The sequence below is a fragment of the Mytilus californianus genome, unplaced genomic scaffold (genome assembly GCF_021869535.1).
Source record: "Mytilus californianus isolate M0D057914Y unplaced genomic scaffold, xbMytCali1.0.p SCAF_9, whole genome shotgun sequence".
NCBI lineage: Eukaryota > Metazoa > Mollusca > Bivalvia > Mytilida > Mytilidae > Mytilus > Mytilus californianus.
Window position 1 is genome coordinate 54855368 of NW_026262745.1, and position 22979 is coordinate 54878346.

Below are 22979 nucleotides of genomic sequence, written 5' to 3' on the forward strand. Positions count from 1 at the left end.
CTGATTATTAAATTTATTAAGAAAATTCATAGAAAAAACAATGTTAGTTAATAATGTAAGAATGTATATAACACATTAAAAGAAATGTAAATAATATAGACAACATAATGTTAAAAAACAGTAAACAATACTTTATTCTGAACATATAAGCAAAAGCACTTTATTTCATAATTTTTTCTCGCCTCAAGTATCCATTAAATTTTCAGGAATTTCACCCCCCATTTCAAAAATCCTGTATCCACCCCTGAAGCAGGTCACAAAAAACATATACCTATCCCCCTGTACTAGTTTGAAGAAATAACTTAACTTGTCAATTCAAATTAATTGTAAAAATCCAATAATCTTTTTATATTATTTTCCAGATTAAAGTCCGTGTGAAACTACAAGAACAAAAAAATCATCAGTCATTAAAAATTATAACGTCATTTGTAATACAATATTGATTAATTGATTATTGTTTGCTTAACTTCCAGTGGCAATTATTTCATGTTTATTGATTGATTGATTGTTGATGTTTAACACTACATTCAACTCAGGTTACATCATGGCAGCAAGTATTTATTGGTGGAGGAAGCAGTGACCTCAGGGAACCACAACCTTTGGAAGGAAAACTGCCACACTTTAAAGCACTTTCTCTCTGCAAACTTGACCTTTCAAAAGGCATCCAGACAACACATTCATTTTTTTAATGAATAAGTCCTTTATAAAAAAAAGTCAAGTTATAAGCACACAGCCAACATCAAAGATGCCCTTGTTTTCTCTCTGAAATCTAAACATTGTGATAAAGAAATAAATTACTGATTGTTTCAAATAGACATTTTAGTACCGGTAAAATGTTTTTTTTTTATGTAAAGATGCACTCATGTCAGAAAACATAAATCATTTATGAGACCTAGCTGCCAATTAAAAAAAAATAAAGATTTTTAAAGTGGTTTTGCAATGTTCAAGTTCCCAGCACCCTCAAATGACCTATCTCAATATCTCAAGGAATTAGTTTATTTAGTCTAACAGTCTGTTGATGATTTTTTGGGTAAAATATGCAATTAATACTGACCTTTGGCTTCATTCTATTTTGGTAATACCAGGTAGTTATACCTACCTAAACACTGACTTAATCATTAAATAACAAATATTTTTTTAGAAATCCTCATGTTTTCAAAAATTAAAGTTAATTGTTAATGGAGCACTACTGTACTTTTAACTTATCTCAATAAACAATCTTTTCTAGATTAAAGGCCTTAAAATTGAACTATAAAGACTCTTTATAAGGAGATACAATTTGAAAGGGGAATAATTCACAACTTTTAAGATTGGTGAGAATTCTTTGTAATAAAATATAACAAAAATACACTTCTTATCAGAAACTTTGGTAATGTTAACAATGAGATTCAGGCAAAACAATAATAAATTCTTAATGTATTATCTAGTTAAATAATGTACCACAAAACTCAAAATGTAAAAAAATTTGTTCTAAAAATTCTTGATGTGTTAGAAATCAATGAATGCTTTTCTGTATAATATAACAAATATATCTACAGTAAAACCATATCTTTCTATTGGACTTAAAATATTCAAATTTTTTGTTGGATTAAATTTTTGCATATTGAGTTGATTCTTACTGGAATTCTTGTTTATTCTAACTTTTAATTTCATGCTGAACCAATAATAGGAGCAACAGTAACAACAATAACAAAAATAATAAACAAAATCCACCTGTTTCTGGAAGTTAGGAAGTACAAAAGCAGGTACTTCTGATCTGAGAAAGAGGCAAAATAAACCCTTTTATATAAATTTCATACAATAACCAAATTATTAAAAATCAAAATTTAAAACGTACTCTACAGTGACCCCAGTTCTTAACCTTTCATTTGATACTAAATTACCTAAATATTTTATACACTTAAAAAGTTACAGCTATGTGTAAGAACTATTTTGTGTTAAATATGTACTACTTTCTGGAATGGTGTAAGACTGGGTCCTCAATATGGTTCTGCACCTAATTTTTAGGAATATATCAGTCTAATCACATTTAACGGAATAATCATAATCATCAAATCAAAATGTTACTGATTGAAGTAATCATAAACACAAAATTGTTTGTTATCTTGCTTTTAAGCCTTAACAGTCACTAGTTATTTTAAACCACACATAATAGCTGGATGCACAATTTGCATGAAATCTTAAACTTCTATTCTATATTTTTGATGTGTTCATCTTATCTTTATTTTGAAATATAATATCATCTTCCTGCAACAAGTAAGAATAAAAAGGGAGATAATCCCAAACTGTGCATGTACATACAAATTCACTAAAAATGTAAAAATAGATATTGTCAACTTGAAAATGAACAAATTCTCAATCTGATAATTTGATTCTATAAATGGATTGTTTTCAATGAAAATCTCCAAAGAAGTTCTGAAGAGGATTAAGGACTGTTTCATAATTTAAATTTAGAGGCCTTGGCCATTCAGCACATTTTGAAAACAAAAATCTCACAACATATTTATTAAAGTTTTGAATTTTTTATTTCCATTCATTATATTTTTAGAGATGAACTATCATGAATATAAATCTTATTTATTATATTAATAATTGTGCAAATTCTTTACAGGAAAATGTTTTAAAATACAAATCACCAGATTTCAGACTTTATCATGAATTCTCAACAATATTTTTATACGAAGGCATAATATGTCAAAACAAAGTTTTAGGCAAGATCTGTGTTAGCATACATAAAACTATTTAAAAAATTGAAGATTACATTCTGTATTTTTTGAAAATTAGTCATGAGATTCATATAGTTGCTCAATATTGTAACCAGTTAACTGCCATATGTATAAATCAGACCTGCCAACTTTCACTATTTATGGGGGATTTCCCTCATTAGAGGTGTTGACCTGAATTTTGATTTTCTTTATTATATAAACTGAAGACCTCAAAACAGACATTTAAATGACTAAAGAGGGTATTAAAATACTTACATACTCATGCAAACAATATAGGAGTAGAATAAAAACACTTATGACAATGTAAGAGGAGCAATAAGGGTCCTCCTGCGATTAAAATCCTCCATGGAGATTTTGAAAAGTTGGCAGGTATGATAAATCATATTATCTTTTTTAAAAAACTGGCAATTTATCGATTCACAGGTTCATGAAACATGCAGAAACTAGAAAAATCTGAGGTCAAAATTTTCATTTCTACTAAATCAAAATTGCTGTTATCATGTTAATAAACAAGAAAGGATATGGTATACAGTAATGTTTTATATTTATCTAATGTTTCCATGTGGTGATGGAAGATATTTTATTTGAATGAAAAGAAAAAACAGACGAAATTTTATCCATACACCAAATATACTGAAGAAATATTCATTGGAATGGCTCCATATTGTAGTTGAAATGATTATGTAATGGTAAACAGTAAAAATTATATTATGCGGTCAAATTGACTTTGTCGAAAAATAAAAGGTTAAAGCACAGGTTAAAGAAGTAGTCAGTTACGTCCACTGTAAATTCAGAAATTATTGCGTGCATCTATTAATGCAATTTTTGAAGAATGGACAAAAATGTTGCGATTTCAGGAAAACCTACTAATGCGAGTTCTTATTATTGTAATACTCATCCAGTCGCATTATTCACAAAAATAAAAACCTCACAATAATTTTCTGAATTTACAGTATATCCACCAATGTTAATTTTCAAATTAATTGATAAGATTATGGCAGTTTAAAGCTGCATCAGCAGGCAAGGGCTATGTAGCAAAAGCAGCTAATTAATCAGTGTTAGAATTAAGGCAGGAAGTATTTTGGTGTATCCATATGAAATCCATGTGTTTTAAAATTTCTATGTCCTGATTTATAATTTCCAAACCTGAAATAAAAAGTACAAAAATAATGACATCATCTATTATGTAAAGTGCAAGTGTACTAGTTTCCCTAACTCTATTTCTTTTTTGATGATTACTAAAAAATATTAGCATAATTTAAAACTATATTGGCCAGCAAAATAGGGATTTCTCAAAATATTAGCATAGTGTATATTGGCCAGCAAAATAGTGATTTCTCAAAATATTAGCATAGTGTATATTGGCCAGCAAAATAGAGATTTCTCAAAATATTAGCATAGTGTATATTGGCCAGCAAAATAGAGATTTCTCAAAATATTAGCATAGTGTATATTGGCCAGCAAAATAGGGATTTCTCAAAATATTAGCATAGTGTATATTGGCCAGCAAAATAGGGATTTCTCAAAATATTAGCATAGTGTATATTGGCCAGCAAAATAGGGATTTCTCAAAATATTAGCATAGTGTCACTATATTGGCCAGCAAAATAGAGATTTCTCAAAATATTAGCATAGTGTATATTGGCCAGCAAAATAGGGATTTCTCAAAATATTAGCATAGTGTATATTGGCCAGCAAAATAGGGATTTCTCAAAATATTAGCATAGTGTATATTGGCCAGCAAAATAGAGATTTCTCAAAATATTAGCATAGTGTATATTGGCCAGCAAAATAGAGATTTCTCAAAATATTAGCATAGTGTATATTGGCCAGCAAAATAGGGATTTCTCAAAATATTAGCATAGTGTATATTGGCCAGCAAAATAGGGATTTCTCAAAATATTAGCATAGTGTATATTGGCCAGCAAAATAGGGATTTCTCAAAATATTAGCATAGTGTCACTATATTGGCCAGCAAAATAGAGATTTCTCAAAATATTAGCATAGTGTATATTGGCCAGCAAAATAGGGATTTCTCAAAATATTAGCATAGTGTATATTGGCCAGCAAAATAGTGATTTCTCAAAATATTAGCATAGTGTATATTGGCCAGCAAAATAGAGATTTCTCAAAATATTAGCATAGTGTATATTGGCCAGCAAAATAGAGATTTCTCAAAATATTAGCATAGTGTATATTGGCCAGCAAAATAGGGATTTCTCAAAATATTAGCATAGTGTATATTGGCCAGCAAAATAGGGATTTCTCAAAATATTAGCATAGTGTATATTGGCCAGCAAAATAGGGATTTCTCAAAATATTAGCATAGTGTCACTATATTGGCCAGCAAAATAGAGATTTCTCAAAATATTAGCATAGTGTATATTGGCCAGCAAAATAGGGATTTCTCAAAATATTAGCATAGTGTATATTGGCCAGCAAAATAGGGATTTCTCAAAATATTAGCATAGTGTATACTGGCCAGCAAAATATCAAGATAAATATTTATTTTTATTAATACTGCATAAAAGTTGTAGAAGTGTGGTGTGACATCAAATACTATTGGTAATTCATCTTATTTTTTAATAAATCTTATTCTGTGTTTTCCATTCATTGAAATTGATGGTGAACATATCATTCAAAATGAATATATGTCTTTTTTGCCTTTTCATTTATAAATGCAAATGTGGATACATATTTTTTTGAGAACTGAGATATTAACTAAGATATTTGAGTATTTAATTGTTTGATTTTAAATAAATATGTTTATTACTTAAATATCCACTTATTCTGTTCTGAAAACGTACACAGACAAATGCCAAAAATAAGCCTACTAATATGAGGGTCAAGCCTGAATCCCTTTTATATTAAGCAGATCAACTTATACTCTAGTATATACTGTACATGTATTTTACTTTTGTTTTTTTAAATGGTCTGCAAAATTACTTACTTTTTATTAAAATGAACCTCTTTCTTAACCATTGACGGATCAGTTATAATTCTTGTATTGTCTTTATAATTTTTGGGATCATCTGGAATTTCAAATTTGGCCATCTGTATCTCTGTATCACTTAATCCTGCATGTGTTATTCTAGCATACCCTAGTCTATAATAGATTGATAAAACATTGATAACTTATTGTCCAGTGGCAAATTTCATATGCATATTCAGGTTCATGTCATATTTAAAATATACACTGCTTAAAACTTTGAAAGATCCACTAAAACAGGTTTATCTTGTGCAATCTATCTATCAAGGGAACAACTGAAAAGAAGACATGTTAGGGAACGACCATTTAACTTCAACGGGGGGTTATGGTTTTTTCCTAAAAAAATATATCTGATCCCCAATTGGATGAAAAAAAAAATTGTGGTCAAGCAGATGACAAAAAAAAATATATTCTGAATAAGATTTTTCCCATACCTTATAGTGTTAAATTTAGAAAAAAATAATTTGATTGATAGCGTCGAAATACTAAAAAAAATGTTCGCGCTTTGTGTGAAATTTTTTTTCTGACTCAGACAAAAAACCATAACCCTCCCTTGAAGTTAAATGGTTGCTCCCTTACTCAACAATGAAACATTATTCCAATTCTGTGTTAATCATTTTCCTTGTTACTCGTAAATGCTGTCTTCTTAATATATAGCTTTATCTTAAAAAATGTACCGTAGATGGGGTGATTCGACTGTTTGTTGTATTGAGTGAAGTGTTGTTTCATTGCCAAAAGTCTCTTACTCCTACACTGATAATGGTTTACAAACCTAAGAAGTTTTTTTGCTAAACACAGAAAGTATATTAATATAATAAGGATATGTGGTGTGATTTTTATTGATACAGTTATCCCACAAATGTTCTTCACAGACCAAAAACTGTTAAGAATCTACAGATCATCATTTTAATTCAAGAATGGGTCAGATAATGTTTAAAATATAAACCAACCTTTTTAAGCCTCTATACATTATATATTCACACCATCTATCATAATCTGTTTCATCTATATCTTTTACATTACCAGCCTTGATTAAATTGTCATATTCAGGGCTGTGTGGAGCAGACGTCACATATCCAAGGAATATAACAGGATTTTCACTGAAATTATTATGTAAATATTAAGTTATTTTTTATCACTACAAAGTTTCTAGAAAATGATCTTTCTGTCAGTTGAAATCTGATTTTTCTTTCTTTCAGGAACTGCAAGCACTATTTGATCATGATTCTGGTTTCGTCTTATTATTGAGATATTCTTTTACTTAGTATATATATATGTATCAATTTGTAAATTAAGCTCATTCTACTTCCATATTTTCTTAGTTTGGTACATTGTTTTGCTGTAATACTACTGACCAAGGTTAAGGTGAAAACAATGGCATATACTATTGCACATTTCTAATATCAGGAACCTATTAAAGATACTCCAGATATTTTGTTTACTCTCTTTTAAAATGTCCGTATTTTAGCCTTTATGTTGATGAAAAAGTAGACCACTATTTTCTCTTTTATAATTTTCATATTCAATTTAATAAGGTCTCTTTGCTCCTACTGCTTGCTCCTCATTTGAAATGAAACTTTATGTCCTTTATGAAAATTAATTGTTTTGCATTTTTCATGTCAGGTACTTTTATAGCTTGCTGTGTGGTATAGGTTTTGCACATTGTTGGAGGCAGTGTGGTGACCTATAGTTACTTTTATGTCATTTGGTTTCAGGTGGAAAGTTGTCTCATTGGCAATAATACCATATTTTCTCATTTTTATATTCATAAGTCTAAACATGTTTCAAAGTTTTATCTTGGTAGTAAATACTATTTCTCTAATTCTAACCCAATTTATCCTTTTCCTGACCTGTTGGTTATTTTTATTTATTCAACGTGTGTTTTGTTTGATCTCATTTATTCAAGAGGGATTAAGATTGTCTGCATACTGTCTAAATATCATTAGAGAAACAGATTCCACCACCAAATCTCGTGCAATACGATATTTTTCCACTCTCGACAGTTAAATTATAAATATTTAGAATGCTCGACAAGCCTCATGTTTTAAATTTGAAAATTTAAGTGTCTCTAGTGGATAAATATCGTATCACACTTGATGCAGTGGTAGAATCTATCTATATCATACCATTCTGTAAGCTCTTTTGCTAGGAACTTTGCCTGAAGTTTTCTGTCTAATCTGTCTCTATGGTTACCCATATGTGTAACAACAAAATCTACAGGATTACCACTGATGTTTACTGTAGCTGTGATAGCTGGAGCCAGTTCTCCTGAAAGTTCATTTGAATTCATACTACTACCGGTTCATTTATTTTTCGTGGATAGAGAAAAGCTTGTATTTTTCGTGGATATATTTGATTTCATGGATTTGCTAGAGTCTGCATACAAGCCTACAGAAAATTTGTACTTCGTTGAACATTCAACATTCTTGGTTTACTTTTACAGACAAAATCAATGAACATGCTATTTTCACATGTCTCGATCTGTGTGAGAAAAATATTTCTTCTCTCTAGAGAAAACTTTGATCTGACTCAGCAAATAATTGGTTGAAATTTCAATTATGACGTCAATTTTTTTTGATTTCTTCTGAATTTCCTATTGTGATGTCATGAAAAAAGGTGACCATGCATGATGACGTTACATATAAAGAACACAACTTTCTGCAAATCTTTGAAGAGAAAGGATAAACTTGTTTAGATATCTTCTTAAAATCATTAGAGAAACAGATTCCACCACTATATCTCGTGTATTATGATATTTCTCCACTTGATGTAGTGGTGGAATCTATATATTACATGAATAACTAGACATCATTGTGATGTGAGTCATCTCTGTGGGCCCCCCTGTGAATAACGTGTGGTAAAAAATTTGTATCTTTACCATAGGACATGGGGTTGTCAACTGAAACCAAAGTTTTTGACATTGACCTTTGACCTAGGAAGTTGTACATACATTATGACACACTCTCTGGTGTTGGTTAATATACATGTCAAGTATAAACTTTGAAATCATAACGGTTCTTAAGATATAGAGCGGACACGATCTTTACCATAGGACATGGGGTTGTCAACTGAAACCAAAGTTTTTGACCTTGACCTTTGACCTAGGAAGTTGTACATACATTATGACACACCCTCTGGTGTTGGTTAATATACATGTAAAGTATAAACTTTGAAATACTAACGGTTCTTAAGATATAGAGCGGACACGATCTTTACCACAGGACATGGGGTTGTCAACTGAAACCAAAGTTTTTGACCTTGACCTTTGACCTAGGAAGTTGTACAAACATTATGACACACCCTCTGGTGTTGGTTAGTATACATGTCAAGTATAAAGTATGAAATCATAACGGTTCTCTAGATATAGAGCAGACACAATTTGTTACGGACGGACAGACTGATCACTATAGGGGGGCCCTACTAATGAATCCACAGTCTATAACTACAGTCACTGTGATAAAACATTCAATTAAATTATTACTGGTGTACAGATAGCAAATATAATATATAAAGTAATTAAATACATGTAGCAATATTTTTCTGCATAATCATAAGCTCAATCATTGTTAACTAGATAATGTTTTATTGATTGGTATGCACATGAAATTCTAAAGTTTTATACTATTATAATTGTTTGCAATATTTAAGTCTTCGATTGATGTCTTATGTACACAAGAGTGCACACGCTGAAATGTCTCGCCTTCTTTACTAATCATTGATATTATGTTGATAGTCCTAAATATAAAGCTTTATTACAACTGTCACATAAACTTAACATTAACCAAGTAAACTAAACATTGACCAATGAACCATGAAAATGAGGTCAAGGTCAGATGAACCATGCTAGGCAGGCATGTACAGCTAACAATTCTTCCATACAACAAATAGAGTTGACCTATTGCTTATAGTTTAAGAAAAACAGACCAAAACACAAAAACTTAACACTGAGCAATGAACCTTGAAAATGAGGTCAAGGTCAAATAAAACCTGCGTGACTGCCAAATAGATCATAAAATATTTCCATACACCAAATATAGTTGAACTATTGCATATAGTATAAGAAAAACAGACCAAAACACAAAAACTTAACTATAACCACTGAACCATGAAAATGAGGTCAAGGTCAGATGACACCTGCCAGTTGGACATGTACACCTTACAGTCCTTCCATACACCAAATATACTAGACCTATTGCTTATAGTATCTGAGATATGGACTTGACCACCAAAACTTAACCTTGTTCATTGATCCATGAAATGAGGTCGAGGTCAAGTGAAAACTGTCTGACGGGCATGAGGACCTTGCAAGGTACGCACATACCAAATATAGTTGAACTATTGCACATAGTATTAGAAAAAAAGACCAAAACTCAAAAACTTAACTTTGACCACTGAACCATGAAAATAAGGTCAAGGTCAGATGACACCTGCCCGCTAGACATGTACACCTTACAATCATTCCATACACCAAATATAGTAGACCTATGGCATACAGTATAAGAAAAACAGACCAAAACACAAAAACTTAACTATAACCACTGAACCATGAAAATGAGGTCAAGGTCAGATGACACCTGCCAGTTGGACATGTACACCTTACAGTCCTTCCATACACCGAATATACTAGACCTATTGCTTATAGTATCTGAGATATGGACTTGACCACCAAAACTTAACCTTGTTCACTGATCCATGAAATGAGGTCGAGGTCAAGTGAAAACTGTCTGACGGGCATGAAGACCTTGCAAGGTACGCACATACCAAATATAGTTATCTTATTACTTATAATAAGAGAGAATCTAACATTACAAAAAATCTGAACTTTTTTTTCAAGTAGTCACTGAACCATGAAAATGAGGTCAAGGACATTGGACATGTGACTGACGGAAACTTCGTAACATGAGGCATCCATATACAAAGTATGAAGCATCCAGACCTTCCACCTTCTAAAATATAAAGCTTTTAAGAAGTTAGCTAACGCCGCCGCCGCCGCCGCCGCCGTAGCCGCCGCCGCCGGATCGCTATCCCTATGTCGAGCTTTCTGCGACAAAAGTCGCAGGCTCGACAAAAACTGTTGAAAAAATAATTGTGAATGTAAAAAACAGAATATAAGAGAATAATGAACTTACCATATCAGAAGGACAGAAGATGGTGAGTTGAGTTGACTATTAGTAAACAGATGTGGTGAAGGCAGAAGATGGTGGCTGAACGGTTTTACCTAGTGGTAAGGCAGAAGATGGTATGTCAATTTCATTATTGGATAATTTACCATATGGAGAAGGCCAAAGATTTTCAGTTGATTCACCATTTGTGAACCTACCATAGGCAGTGGGAAAACAATGGTTAGTTGATTTCACTATTGGCAAACTAACCATGTGGTGAAAACAGATGATAATTGATGAATCTATTATGTGGGAAGGGCAGAAGATGGCCAGTCTATTTCAGTATTGGTGAACTTACCATGAGGTGAAGGCAGAAGATAGTGAGTTGATTTAAGTATTGATGAACTTACCATGTGGTAAACAGAACATGGTGAGTCGATTTACCTATTGAAGAACTTACCATGTGGTGAAGGCAGAACATGGTGAGTTGATTCAACTATTGGTGAACTTACCATGTGGTAAACAGAACATGGTGAGTCGATTTACCTATTGAAGAACTTACCATGTGGTGAAGGCAGAAGATGGTGAGTTGATTTAACTATTGATGAACTTACCATGTGGTGAAGGCAGAAGATGGTGAGTTGATTTAACTATTGATGAACTTACCATGTGGTGAAGGCAGAAGATGGTGAGTTGATTTAACTATTGATGAACTTACCGTGTGGTGAAGGCAGAAGATGGTGAGTTGATTTCACTATTGGGTACTTAGACAGAATCAGGTTTCTGAAAAAAAAAATTATTGAAGATTTTGTGTGATATTCTCTTTCTGGAAAAAAAATGTTTCTAGACAAAGTACATATAGAACATTAGTGGAATTTTGTTTTACTGAACTATTTATTCTCTCAAAGCTAATAAAATATATCTGCACATTGTTCTTAAAGAAGATATTTTGTTAGGGTGTTTGTCTTTCTTGTGTTGTCGATCTAATAATTCAAACTTTTTGTTTCCTAGATGTTCTTTTTTAATTAAACTTTCTCACTTTAAATCTTTCCTTGTCTTAAGAATGTATGATTCTAAAAATTTGTCATGAAAATAAAGGTCTTTTAAAGACAGGAAGACCAGAAAATAAAACCTACCCCCATGTATGATCCTTTGTTGCAGGTCCAAAGTCCACATACATTCCTAATTTTTCACCAAACCACATGCCCAGATCATTATTTCCCAGGAAAGGCTTAGAGGCATCACTCTCTAGTAAGGTTATAACATCAGCCCCTGAAAATAAAGTACATTCAAGGATATATTAACCTTGTATACATGTTTCTGAGACCTTGTGTGCACAAGATGGACACATCATTCTGTATTAGTTAGATGAGGGTAGTAATGCCCTTTACCGTCAGGCGTCAAACGGTCATTTTCGGCTACCGTTAGTGTCAAATTGGTTACAATTTTACCGTGATTTGTCAAAATATCCTTATCGTGATTCGTCAGAGGTCTCAAATAATTATCTTTACCGTTATTTTTGGAAAAAAATTTAACGTGATTCGTCAAAATCAGTCCATTTTTTTTACCGTCTAAAAAAAAGTGTACATTTTATCGTCATGAACCAAAAATTACCGTTAACGTCATTTGGCAAGATTTTTTATCGTTATTCGTCATGAAGGTACCCCCATTACGACCCTCTTAGATATGCTAGAAATTAATCATTAAAGACCAAGGAGAATACAGACAGTGTGAAAATAGTGTAGGCAAAAAGATAACAAGAAATGATTGTAACAGGATGCTGTTACGAAGTCTCCCAAACGAAGCTCCCATAATTAGTAATTCCCAGGGTCGCCTGACATTGGGCAACGTCTAGTGAAAATTGGTTTGGTCCAGTAAAGTTATATGCATTAGTGATGCCTGGGGAATAGCCTTGTATATCATTCAAATCATCTTGGCATGACAAACCAGAATATATATGGTTTAGGGGTGGGTATCTCGACCATTTACAAGATACTAGAACATTGGGGGTGGGGAGGAACCCCTGGGGACTGGCCCTATACGTCATTCAAATGTTCATTACATGACGAACAGGAATATATATGGTTTAGGGGTTCGGGATCTCAACCATTTACAAGATATTAGAACATTGGGGGTGGGGGGAACCCCTGGGGACTGACTGTATACGTCATTCAAATGTTCGAGACATGACAAATAGGAATATATATGGTTTAGGGGTAGGGATCTCAACCATTTACAAGATATTAGAACTTTCTCAAATGGCAGGGGGTCGGGATGACCCCTGGGGACTAACCCTGTATATCATTCAAACCATCTTCGCATGACAAACCAGAATATATATGGTTTAGGGGTGGGGATCTTGACCACTTAGAAGATATTAGAACTTTCTTAAATGGCAGGGGGTGGGGGTGACCCCTGGGGACTAACCCTGTATTTCATTTGATGTGCTTTATCATGACAAACCAGAATATATATGGTTTAGGGGTGGGGATCTCGACCATTTACAAGATATAATAACTTTCTCAAATGGCAGGGGGTCGGGATGACCCCTGGGGACTAACCCTGTATATCATTCAAACTATCTTAACATGACAAACCAGAATATATATGGTTTAGGGGTGGGGATCTTGACCACCTACAAGGTATAAGAACTTTCTTAAATGGCAGGGGGTGGGGGTGACCCCTGGGGACTAACCCTGTATTTCATTTGATGTGCTTTATCATGACAAACCAGAATATATATAGTTTAGGGGTGGGGATCTCGACCATTTACAAGATATTAGAACTTTCTTAAATGGCAGGGGGTCGGGATGACCCCTGGGGAATAACCCTGTATATCATTCAAACCATCTTAGCATGACAAACCAGAATATATATGGTTTAGGGGTGGGGATCTTGACCACTTAGAAGATATTAGAACTTTCTTAAATGGCAGGGGGTGGGGGTGACCCCTGGGGACTAACCCTGTATTTCATCTGATGTGCTTTATCATGACAAACCAGAATATATATGGTTTAGGGGTGGGGATCTCGACCATTTACAAGATATTAGAACTTTCTCAAATGGCAGGGGGTCGGGATGACCCCTGGGGACTAACCCTGTATATCATTCAAACCATCTTAGCATGACAAACCAGAATATATATGGTTTAGGGGTGGGGATCTTGACCACTTACAAGGTATTAGAACTTTCTTAAATGGCAGGGGGTGGGGGTGACCCCTGGGGACTAACCCTGTATTTCATTTAATGGGCTTTATCATTTAGAACATTTTCAATTAAAAAGATTGTGTCTATCACAAACGGTTTTCAATTTATAATCATTTGAAAATTTTTAAAAATAAAATCCCATAGGGTTCTATAGTAAAACCCTATTTTCTTTTTGCCCCTCAAAGTACCCCTTTATAAACCCCATTGCACAAACAAAACCCTGATTGCACCACTAGACATGTTAGTCTAACATATTGTGAAACCCTAAGTTAATCTGACAAGCGGTTTTGGAGAACGGGTGCGGACAAGTTCAAATTTAAAAGCGGCGGAAGAAGAAGAAGAAGAAGAAGAAGAAGAATAATAATAATAATAAGAACTGAGCAAAAACAATAAGTCTTCCCAAACTTCGTTTGGGAGACTTAATTAAGAAGAATTTTATTTCTTTGGAATCAAAACTCTGAACTGAAGTGTCAGTTAAAAAATCTAACTGAAGTGTTAGTCTTTGCAGGGCTCCTTGTCAGAATCTGAATTGTCCTAAACTGGTACATATTTTTCAATTCAAACTCATCTAGGCTACCTTTATTTATTCTGAAGATTCACAAAAAAAGGAGGAGGAGGTAATTGAGGTGCTTTTACTGCAAATTTAACTAACCAGTTTTCTTGCTAACAACATTAAAGCTTAACATGGTTCATGTTACGATTAAGGGAAAATATCAAATGATATATTTAATTAATCAAGTGGTAATATTGTATTGTTCAGAGGAAAATGTAGAAAACATTTTTTTGGTGTGGTCAATATGATGGATTTGCACCCGATTACTCGATATATGGAGCGAGTACTCGACTGCACCTTTTGCCGTCCCAAATCCTTACACTAATGAATGAAACAAATTTATCTATTCACCGATATTTGTTTTTAAAACATTTAATATTTTCAACATGACTTGTGAAGTTTATGACATAACATAAAGTTCAATCAACAGATCAACAATTATGAGGAATGTAATAACACATACATAGAAAACACTGAAACAAGCTAATCTATCACGATCTATCGATGCAAGATGGAAATTCCACTCAAAATCTTTAAATATTTTATTACCTGAAATGATGATGATGACTTGAAGTATTAAGTGTCAACCTATTAACTTTCTAAACATGATCTATAATTCATGGTTTGAATGTTTACAATCAATAAAACAATGTCACATGTTGTGTAATTGGTTTTTCATTTCTATAGGGATAAATTAGAAATTTTAATGAATGTTCTCTTCTCCTGTGATCATCCTCCGCAGTTTAATAAATATTACAGTTCTGTTTTTGTAAATATTTCTAAATAATAGTCATTATTGATTGTTTTGTTCATTAGAAAGTTAATTATTTTCTAAAATTTACGCCCAATCAATTGCAAATAATTGCATAGTTGCATTAAATGTTAGAACACACATTATGTAGAACTCCATATCAATTTGATCTAAAATAATTTATTGGTATAATATACCTGTATTTCAAAAATATGATACTATAAATTTTTACTACTCAAAAACTTTTCTTTCCTATATCACTTTAAACAGGTAATATGTAAGGTGAAAAAAGATAATTTCATATTTCAAGTGGGAATGAGGGCATAATTTGAAAAAGGTCAATAAGTATCATAAATCATTATATTTTATAGTTAATGGAGTGTTGTACTGTAGTTGTATAAGATTAGTAATTGTCAATTTCACTTGGATTTTTGTTGTGTTTTGAAAAAAGAGAGACAAAGACATCACTCACATATCAAATAAACTAATTTTTACAATCCTGAAAAGAATTCAAGTACCAGTGTTCCCAGCATTGCACATATTTCTCAGCAATTACTAAAACAGGAGTGCACACGCTGAAATGTCTCGCCTGTTTTACTGACCATTGATTTCATGTTGAAAGTCTTAAAGATAAAGGTTTTACTACAAGTATCACATAAACTTAACATTCTTAAAAATCCATGACAATGAAGTCAAGGTCAGATAAAAACTGTCACACAGACATGTACACCTTACAATTATTCCATACACCAAAGATAGTTGACCCATTGCTTATGGTAATCGAAAAAACAGACCAAAACACAATAAACTGCTTCGCTGAGTGCAGCTGGATACGCCCGCAGAGGTCCAACCCTGAACAGTTGGGGCAAAAATGGACACAATATTCAAGCTCGATACAGGTCTGAATTTGGATTGTAATTAAATGTTTGACATATTATAGGTTTCAAAATAAATGTAGTCAAAGAACTTGAAATTGGTTATATGAATTGAATTTATATTCAATTAAAGATTTCTTGCTGTTGTGCAATACACTCTGCTGTTGCGCAATACTTAGTAAATCTGTTGTCAGACTATAAACAAACAATAACTTCTCAATGTTATATCAGAAATTTATAAAAAAACTAAAGGGAGGTTATCTTAATAGATATAAATCAATCATCAAAGTTTAATGAAAACTGCTCTAAGCACTTTAAGGATATTGTTAAAAAATTTGAAAATCAACCCATTTTTTATGAATAAAATCTTATAACTCGGAAACGTAAAATCTTAAATTTATAAAAATCAAAAGGGAGCTTACAACAATAGATATAAACAATTTACCAAAGTTTCATAAAAAATGCTGAAAGCATTTTTGAATTATTGTCCGAAAACTGGAAAATCCCCCTTTTTGTAATGAATAAAACCCCATAAATCAGAAACGTATAGTCTAAAATTTAAAAAAATCAAAAGAGAGCTCATGTCGATAGAAATAAACAATTCATCAAAGTTTCTTGCAAATTGGTGAAATTGTTTTTGAGTTATTGTCCACAAACTGGAAAATCCCCCCTTTTTTAATGAATAAAACCCCATAACTCGGAAATGTAAAATCTAAAATTTATAAAATTCTAAAGGGAGCTTACATCAATACTGAATAGATATAAACAATTCACCAAAGTTTCATAAAAAATGCTGTAAGCATTTTTGAGTTATTGTCTGAAAACTGGAAAATCCCCCTTTTTGTAATGATTAAAATCCCATAAATCGGAAACGTATAGTCTAAAATGTATAAAATTCAAAAGGGAGCTCATGTCGATAGAAATAAACAATTCACCAAAGTTTCTTGCAAATTGGTGAAATTGTTTTTGAGTTATTGTCCACAAACTGGAAAATCCCCCCTTTTTTAATGAATAAAACCCAAAAACTCGGAAACGGTATATCCGAAATTTATAAAAAACTAAAGAGAGCTCATGTCAATAGATATAAACAATTCACCAAAGTTTCATGCATATTGGTTGAAGCGTTTTTGAGTTAATGTCCGACATGTTGACGACGGACAGACGGACGGACGGACAGACGGACAACGGTATACCATAAAACGTCCCAAAAACGGGCGTATAAAAACTTAATGTTAGCCAATAAACCATGAAAATGAGGTCAAGGTCAGATGATACTGGCTAGACAGACATTTACAACTTACAATCATTCCATACACCAATTATAGTTGACCTATTGCTATTAGTATTTGAAAAACAGACCAAAACACAAAAACTTAACATTGACCAATGAACAATGAAAATGAGGTCAAGGTCAGATGACGCTGGCTAGACAGACATGTTCACCTTACAATCATTCTATAAACCAAATATAGTTGACCTATTGCTTACAGTACTTGAAAAACAGACCAAAACACAAAAACTTAACATTGACCAATGAACCATTAAAATGAGGTCAAGGTCAGATGACACCAGCTAGATAAACATGTACACATAACAATCATTCCATACACCAAATATAGTTGACCTATTACTTACAGTACTTAAAAAACAGACCAAAACACAAAAAATAACAATGACCAATGAACCATGAAAATGAGGTCAAGGTAAGATGACACTAGTTAGACAGACATGTACACCCAACAATCATTCCATACACCAAATATAGTTTACCTTTTGCTTACAGTACTTGAAAAACAGACCAAAACACAAAAAATTAACAATGACCAATGAACCATGAAAATGAGGTCAAGGTCAGATGAAATCTGCCAGTCTGACATGTACCCCTTACAATCATTCCATACACCACATATAGTTGACCTGCTGCTTGTAGTATCTGAGAAAAGGACCTAATCACGTAACTTTAACCTTGATCACTGATCATTGAATTGAGGTCGAGGTCAGGTTAACCCTGTCTGATGGACATGAAGACGTTGCAAGGAACCCATATACCAAATATAGTTATCCTTTTACTCATAATAAGTGAGAAATTCACATGACAAAAAAAACTGATAAATGAGGTCAAGGACAATGGGCATATGACAGACAGAAACTTCGTAACATAAGGTATCTGCATACAAGGTATGAAGCATCCAGGTCTTCTACCTTCTGAAATATAAAGCTTTATACAAATAGTTTACGCCGCTGCAGCCGGATAGTAATACCTATGTCTTGCAGTACTGTGACTTTCGCCGCAGGTGAGACAAAAACTATATTTTTATAATCTTTAATTTCCTATAAAACTTTTTATAAATATCTTCAAAAAAATGTAGGCTTGGGAGGGCTTACAATGATTTTCGAAATTGTCTCAGACATAGCTGATGTAAACCTTTGATATAAAATTCAAATCAATCCTTGAAGAAATAAAGGCTTGAGAGTGCTAACATTGCAATATTATATAATTAATATTTCCAATGGGGGAAAACTATTAAAAAATATAAAAAGTTGATCGGTACTGATTTACAAGCTTGCCCGAGATATTGCTGATATAAACCTTTGATATAATTTGACAAAAATCTGGAGAAAATTGTACATGTGGGAGAGCTTACAATGCAATTTTCCATAGAATTAATATTCCAAGGGCATATATCACTTTCAAACAAAATTTGATAAGCACTAATTTTCAAATTTGTTAGATATAATGTTGACAGAAACCTTCAATATAAATTTCATAACAATCCTTGAAGAAATGTAGGCTTGAGAGGGTTTACAATGCAATGTTCTATATAATTAATACTTCCAAGGGGCATAACCCTTTTAAAAACAGTTGATTAGTACACAATGTACTAGTTTTCAAATTTTTCCCAGACATTACAGATATAAACCATTGATATAAAATCTGGCAAGAATTGTACTTGTGAAAGCACTTACAATGTAATTTTCCGTAAAATCAATATTTCCAAGGGTTTTTAAAAATAGTTGATCAGTACTGATTTTAGAAATTGTCTGAGACATTGCTGATATAAACCGTTTGATATAAATTTCATAAAATATGGCTAGAATTCTACACATGAAAGCGGACCGGACTGATACATGGACGGAAACATGGATGCACAAATGCACGGTATTTATATGCCCCCTGCAGCATGTCCCACGGGGCACAAAAAGAACCACCTGTAAATGCGATTCCTTGACATTTTGACTGATCACTAAAGGGCGACCCGCCACTAGGCAGAGCCCTTATTAATTCTGACTATTCAACTATAATGTCATCAAAAATAACATAATGTCAAGTCAAATTTATTTCAATTCCAAACCGACTTTTCTTTTGATAAAGTTGTTCACGATCTTGTTCCATATTTTCCTAGTCAATAATAGTACTGTACAAATGGAATTTAATGGATAGGTGTCAAAGTCAAATTAAGCAAGCACAATAACATGTATAAGTTTGAAATCAAGTGCATTTCTTGATTACTGTGGATTCATTTATTTAAGTGGGTACCAATTTTCATGGATTGAGAAAAAAAAAATATTTTTGTGGATATTTGTCAATTTGAATTCATGTTAAAAGTAGCCCTACTCGGACAAAAAAATATGGCATTTGATGTCATTGCAGAGGCGGATTTAGGGGGGAGGGGCCCAGGGCCACCCCTTTTGTGGGAAAAATTTGGTTGATTATTTAGGGAATCCCTGGAGCGGGCCCCCTCTTATGGCAGTCAGTGGGCCCCCTAATGAAAATTTCTGGATCCGCCACTGCATTGTTTACTTAAACTTACAAACAAATTTGCAGTAATGATACTTTTGGTGAAAGAGAAATATATTTAGGTCATTTTAAGCCAAAATTTAATTGTCCATGATATGGCATTAAAAATTTAGGATTATTGCCCTCCATAGTATACTTATTGCATATTTCCAGAAATTCAGGTGTTATTTTTAGTAGTAGTTGACTTCCGAACAGTTGTGTTTCACTACAAGACTTAAAACATGGGTTAAAAATTGGCATAAAGAAAGGTGATACATGTACAATTGAGGATATATCTAGTTTCTATGAAATTAAACTTTAAGGTAAAATATTTAGAAAGGTGTAACATTGAAAGATTTGGTTGACTATATGGGGGTTTTGAATTGATGGTCTGACACCTATAACTATATAGAAAAAATTTACTTCATTGAACATTTAAATTGGTGGTTAACCGCTGCCCAACAATTTCACGAAAATTGGTATCCAATGAATAATAATGAATCCACAGTACACAGACAGCATCCTGATTACTTATATATATGTCAAATTCATCTAGGATTATCTGCATCACTTGCCCTTAAGTTAGAGGCAGACATTTCAAACAACACTTTGTGACAGATTCAGAATCCCTTCAAAACAATAAATGTGGCATATATCATCTGTATTATTTTGAACTAATCCTAACAAGTTTAAATTGGTGTTATGATTTAGCTGTCATGATGGACATTTCCCCCTCAAGACTGACAATTGCCTGAACCAATGAAATGTAAAATATGTAGAACTTGGTATTATTTACTATATTAAAAAATTTTAATAACTGTAAGAATACAAAATGTATTTAACTGTCACTGGATGCTTGAAACTACACTTATACCTGCTCTTGAGTCTAACAGCAATTTTTGAAAATCAAAGACATAAAAGCTGCTTAAAAACAGGTCCTATAAAAAAACACCAAAGGAGGTTTAATGTATAAAACATTCAACAAGAAAATATAAAACATTTGACAATACAACGGACCACACAACAAACTACAACCAGCTCCTCCAGAGAAATTAGATGTACAAACAACTCATAACATATGGTGGAACATGCTAAAAATGTGGTGGGGTTAAAACCATTATTACGTGCTTACAAACCTCCCCTTTGCCTATATAGACAATATTATCTTGTGGCCTCAGAACTATACAGCGATTTTTCTACAAAAATGCAGGGCAAATATCAATATATTTCATCAATTTTGTGATCAGGAAACAATGTTTTGAAGTTGTTGTACCTAATGGGTGTGTCAGACTCGAGGACAGGTTAATATGGATGCCAATTAAAATCACACAAGATACAAATAATAATTTTTTTTCATATTTCTCACAGTCACACACTCTAAGATTATAATGGCATATCATATGTGAAACCTCAACAAACCTAACAATGAATACTATTTTTTTATTTCTTTTCTGTATATATTTTACTTAAGGACAAGGTAAGATAAGTATCAATGAACGGCCCCCAATTTTCTTTTCAAATTAAAGGTGATGTGCCATATATTTTAATACAATATTTTAAAAAGTTTGAAACCTTTATTTTTATAGGTGACTGATGATTTCAGTTATTAATATAAAAATAAGGAGATGTGGTTTGATTCCCAATGAGACAACTATCCACAAAAGTTCAAATGAAGTGGATGTAAATGGAAGTAGATTTATTTGTAGATCTTGTCTTGCGGTTTTAAAAATTCTATCTATCTATGATATGTATACCGGTATTTAGTTTTTAAGATATTATGCAAAAACACAAAAAATGGTAAAAATGGTCATTAAAGAGTAATAACTCCAATAAGGAGTTAACTGATGATTTCAGCTGTGTTTACTTTTGTGTAGATCACGTCTTGCTGATCATTTTTGCTTTTTTAAAGTTTCTATCTATCTTTTATAGTTTTTAAGATATCAGGCAAAAAATTGGTAAAATCACCATTTAAGGGCAATAACTCTAAAGGAGTCAACAGATGATTTCCGCTATGTTGACTTATTTGTAGCTCTTGTCTTGCTGATTACTTTGCTTTAATGTATCTATATATCTATTATAGTTTTCAAGATAATAAGCAAAAATAAATACAAAGCAAGTTACGACATCAAACTTTAACATCAGACATTTTAAACTTTTTGAATGGAATAAAATTTTACAAAAAGATTTTCAGATGATGATGATGAATGGCTGCTTAACATCCAGTGGGAAAACAATATGCATATTCAGGACGAGAACATGTTAAATCTAATATGAATATTAACCCTGCTTTGTACTAGACCGAAATTCTGAGCTGGTTTTTTAACGTGCTATTTCACAAGGAAACAGTCCGCAGGAAGACATGTAACCTTACCCAGACACATTATTCTGACGCTGAGCTGACCAGTCTTTGCTCTTACTCCTAAATGCTGCATGCTTAGTGGAGAAGCAGCAAATACCAATTTTAAAGTCTTTGGTTTTGACCCGGCCAGTCTTCAGAAGTAAAGTGTGAGTGTTTTGTATATTATTGAAGAAATCACATCAGTGTTCTCCTCAGGGCCTTTTAGCTATAGTATCATGGTAATTTGATGCTATATTGCTTGAATGTGATGCTATCTAAAATGATTTTCTTATAGATAGTGTAATGGATGTGATGCTTAAATTTCTAGAAACAAGACGATATTTCATTATTTACTGTTTACCAGATGCTATATGAAATTTGTAGGGAGAACACTGCACATACCGCCATAATATTTATTTACCTTTTATAATTGATGACACAATGTGGGGCAGGATCTCTTATCCTTCAATGGCACCTGATATCACCCCCTGCTTTTGGTAGCGTTCGTGTTGCTCAGTCTTTAGTTTTCTATGTTGTGTTTTGTGTAGACTGTTATTTGTCTTTCCTTTGTTTTTTTTTATATTTTGTCATAACGTTTTCAGTTTGTCTTCAACTTATGACTTTGAATGTCCCGTTGGTATCTTCTGCCTCTCTTTTTAA

At 32.6% G+C, this 22979-nt stretch overlaps 1 protein-coding gene across 1 annotated transcript in view; it reads right to left on the bottom strand.

Moving 5' to 3' along the window:
• The window catches only part of LOC127714101 (PGAP2-interacting protein-like), a 45184-nt gene continuing 22205 nt past the window's right edge, over positions 1–22979 (bottom strand). Inside the window, exons 10-15 of the mRNA XM_052220062.1 lie at positions 11954–12089; positions 11536–11600; positions 7842–7983; positions 6666–6815; positions 5677–5832; positions 1–3872 (exon numbers count right to left, since the gene is read on the bottom strand). Of these exons, the coding sequence (XP_052076022.1) occupies positions 3791–3872; positions 5677–5832; positions 6666–6815; positions 7842–7983; positions 11536–11600; positions 11954–12089 (731 nt within the window). The 3' untranslated portion in view covers positions 1–3790. The remainder of the gene's footprint in view (positions 3873–5676; positions 5833–6665; positions 6816–7841; positions 7984–11535; positions 11601–11953; positions 12090–22979) is intronic.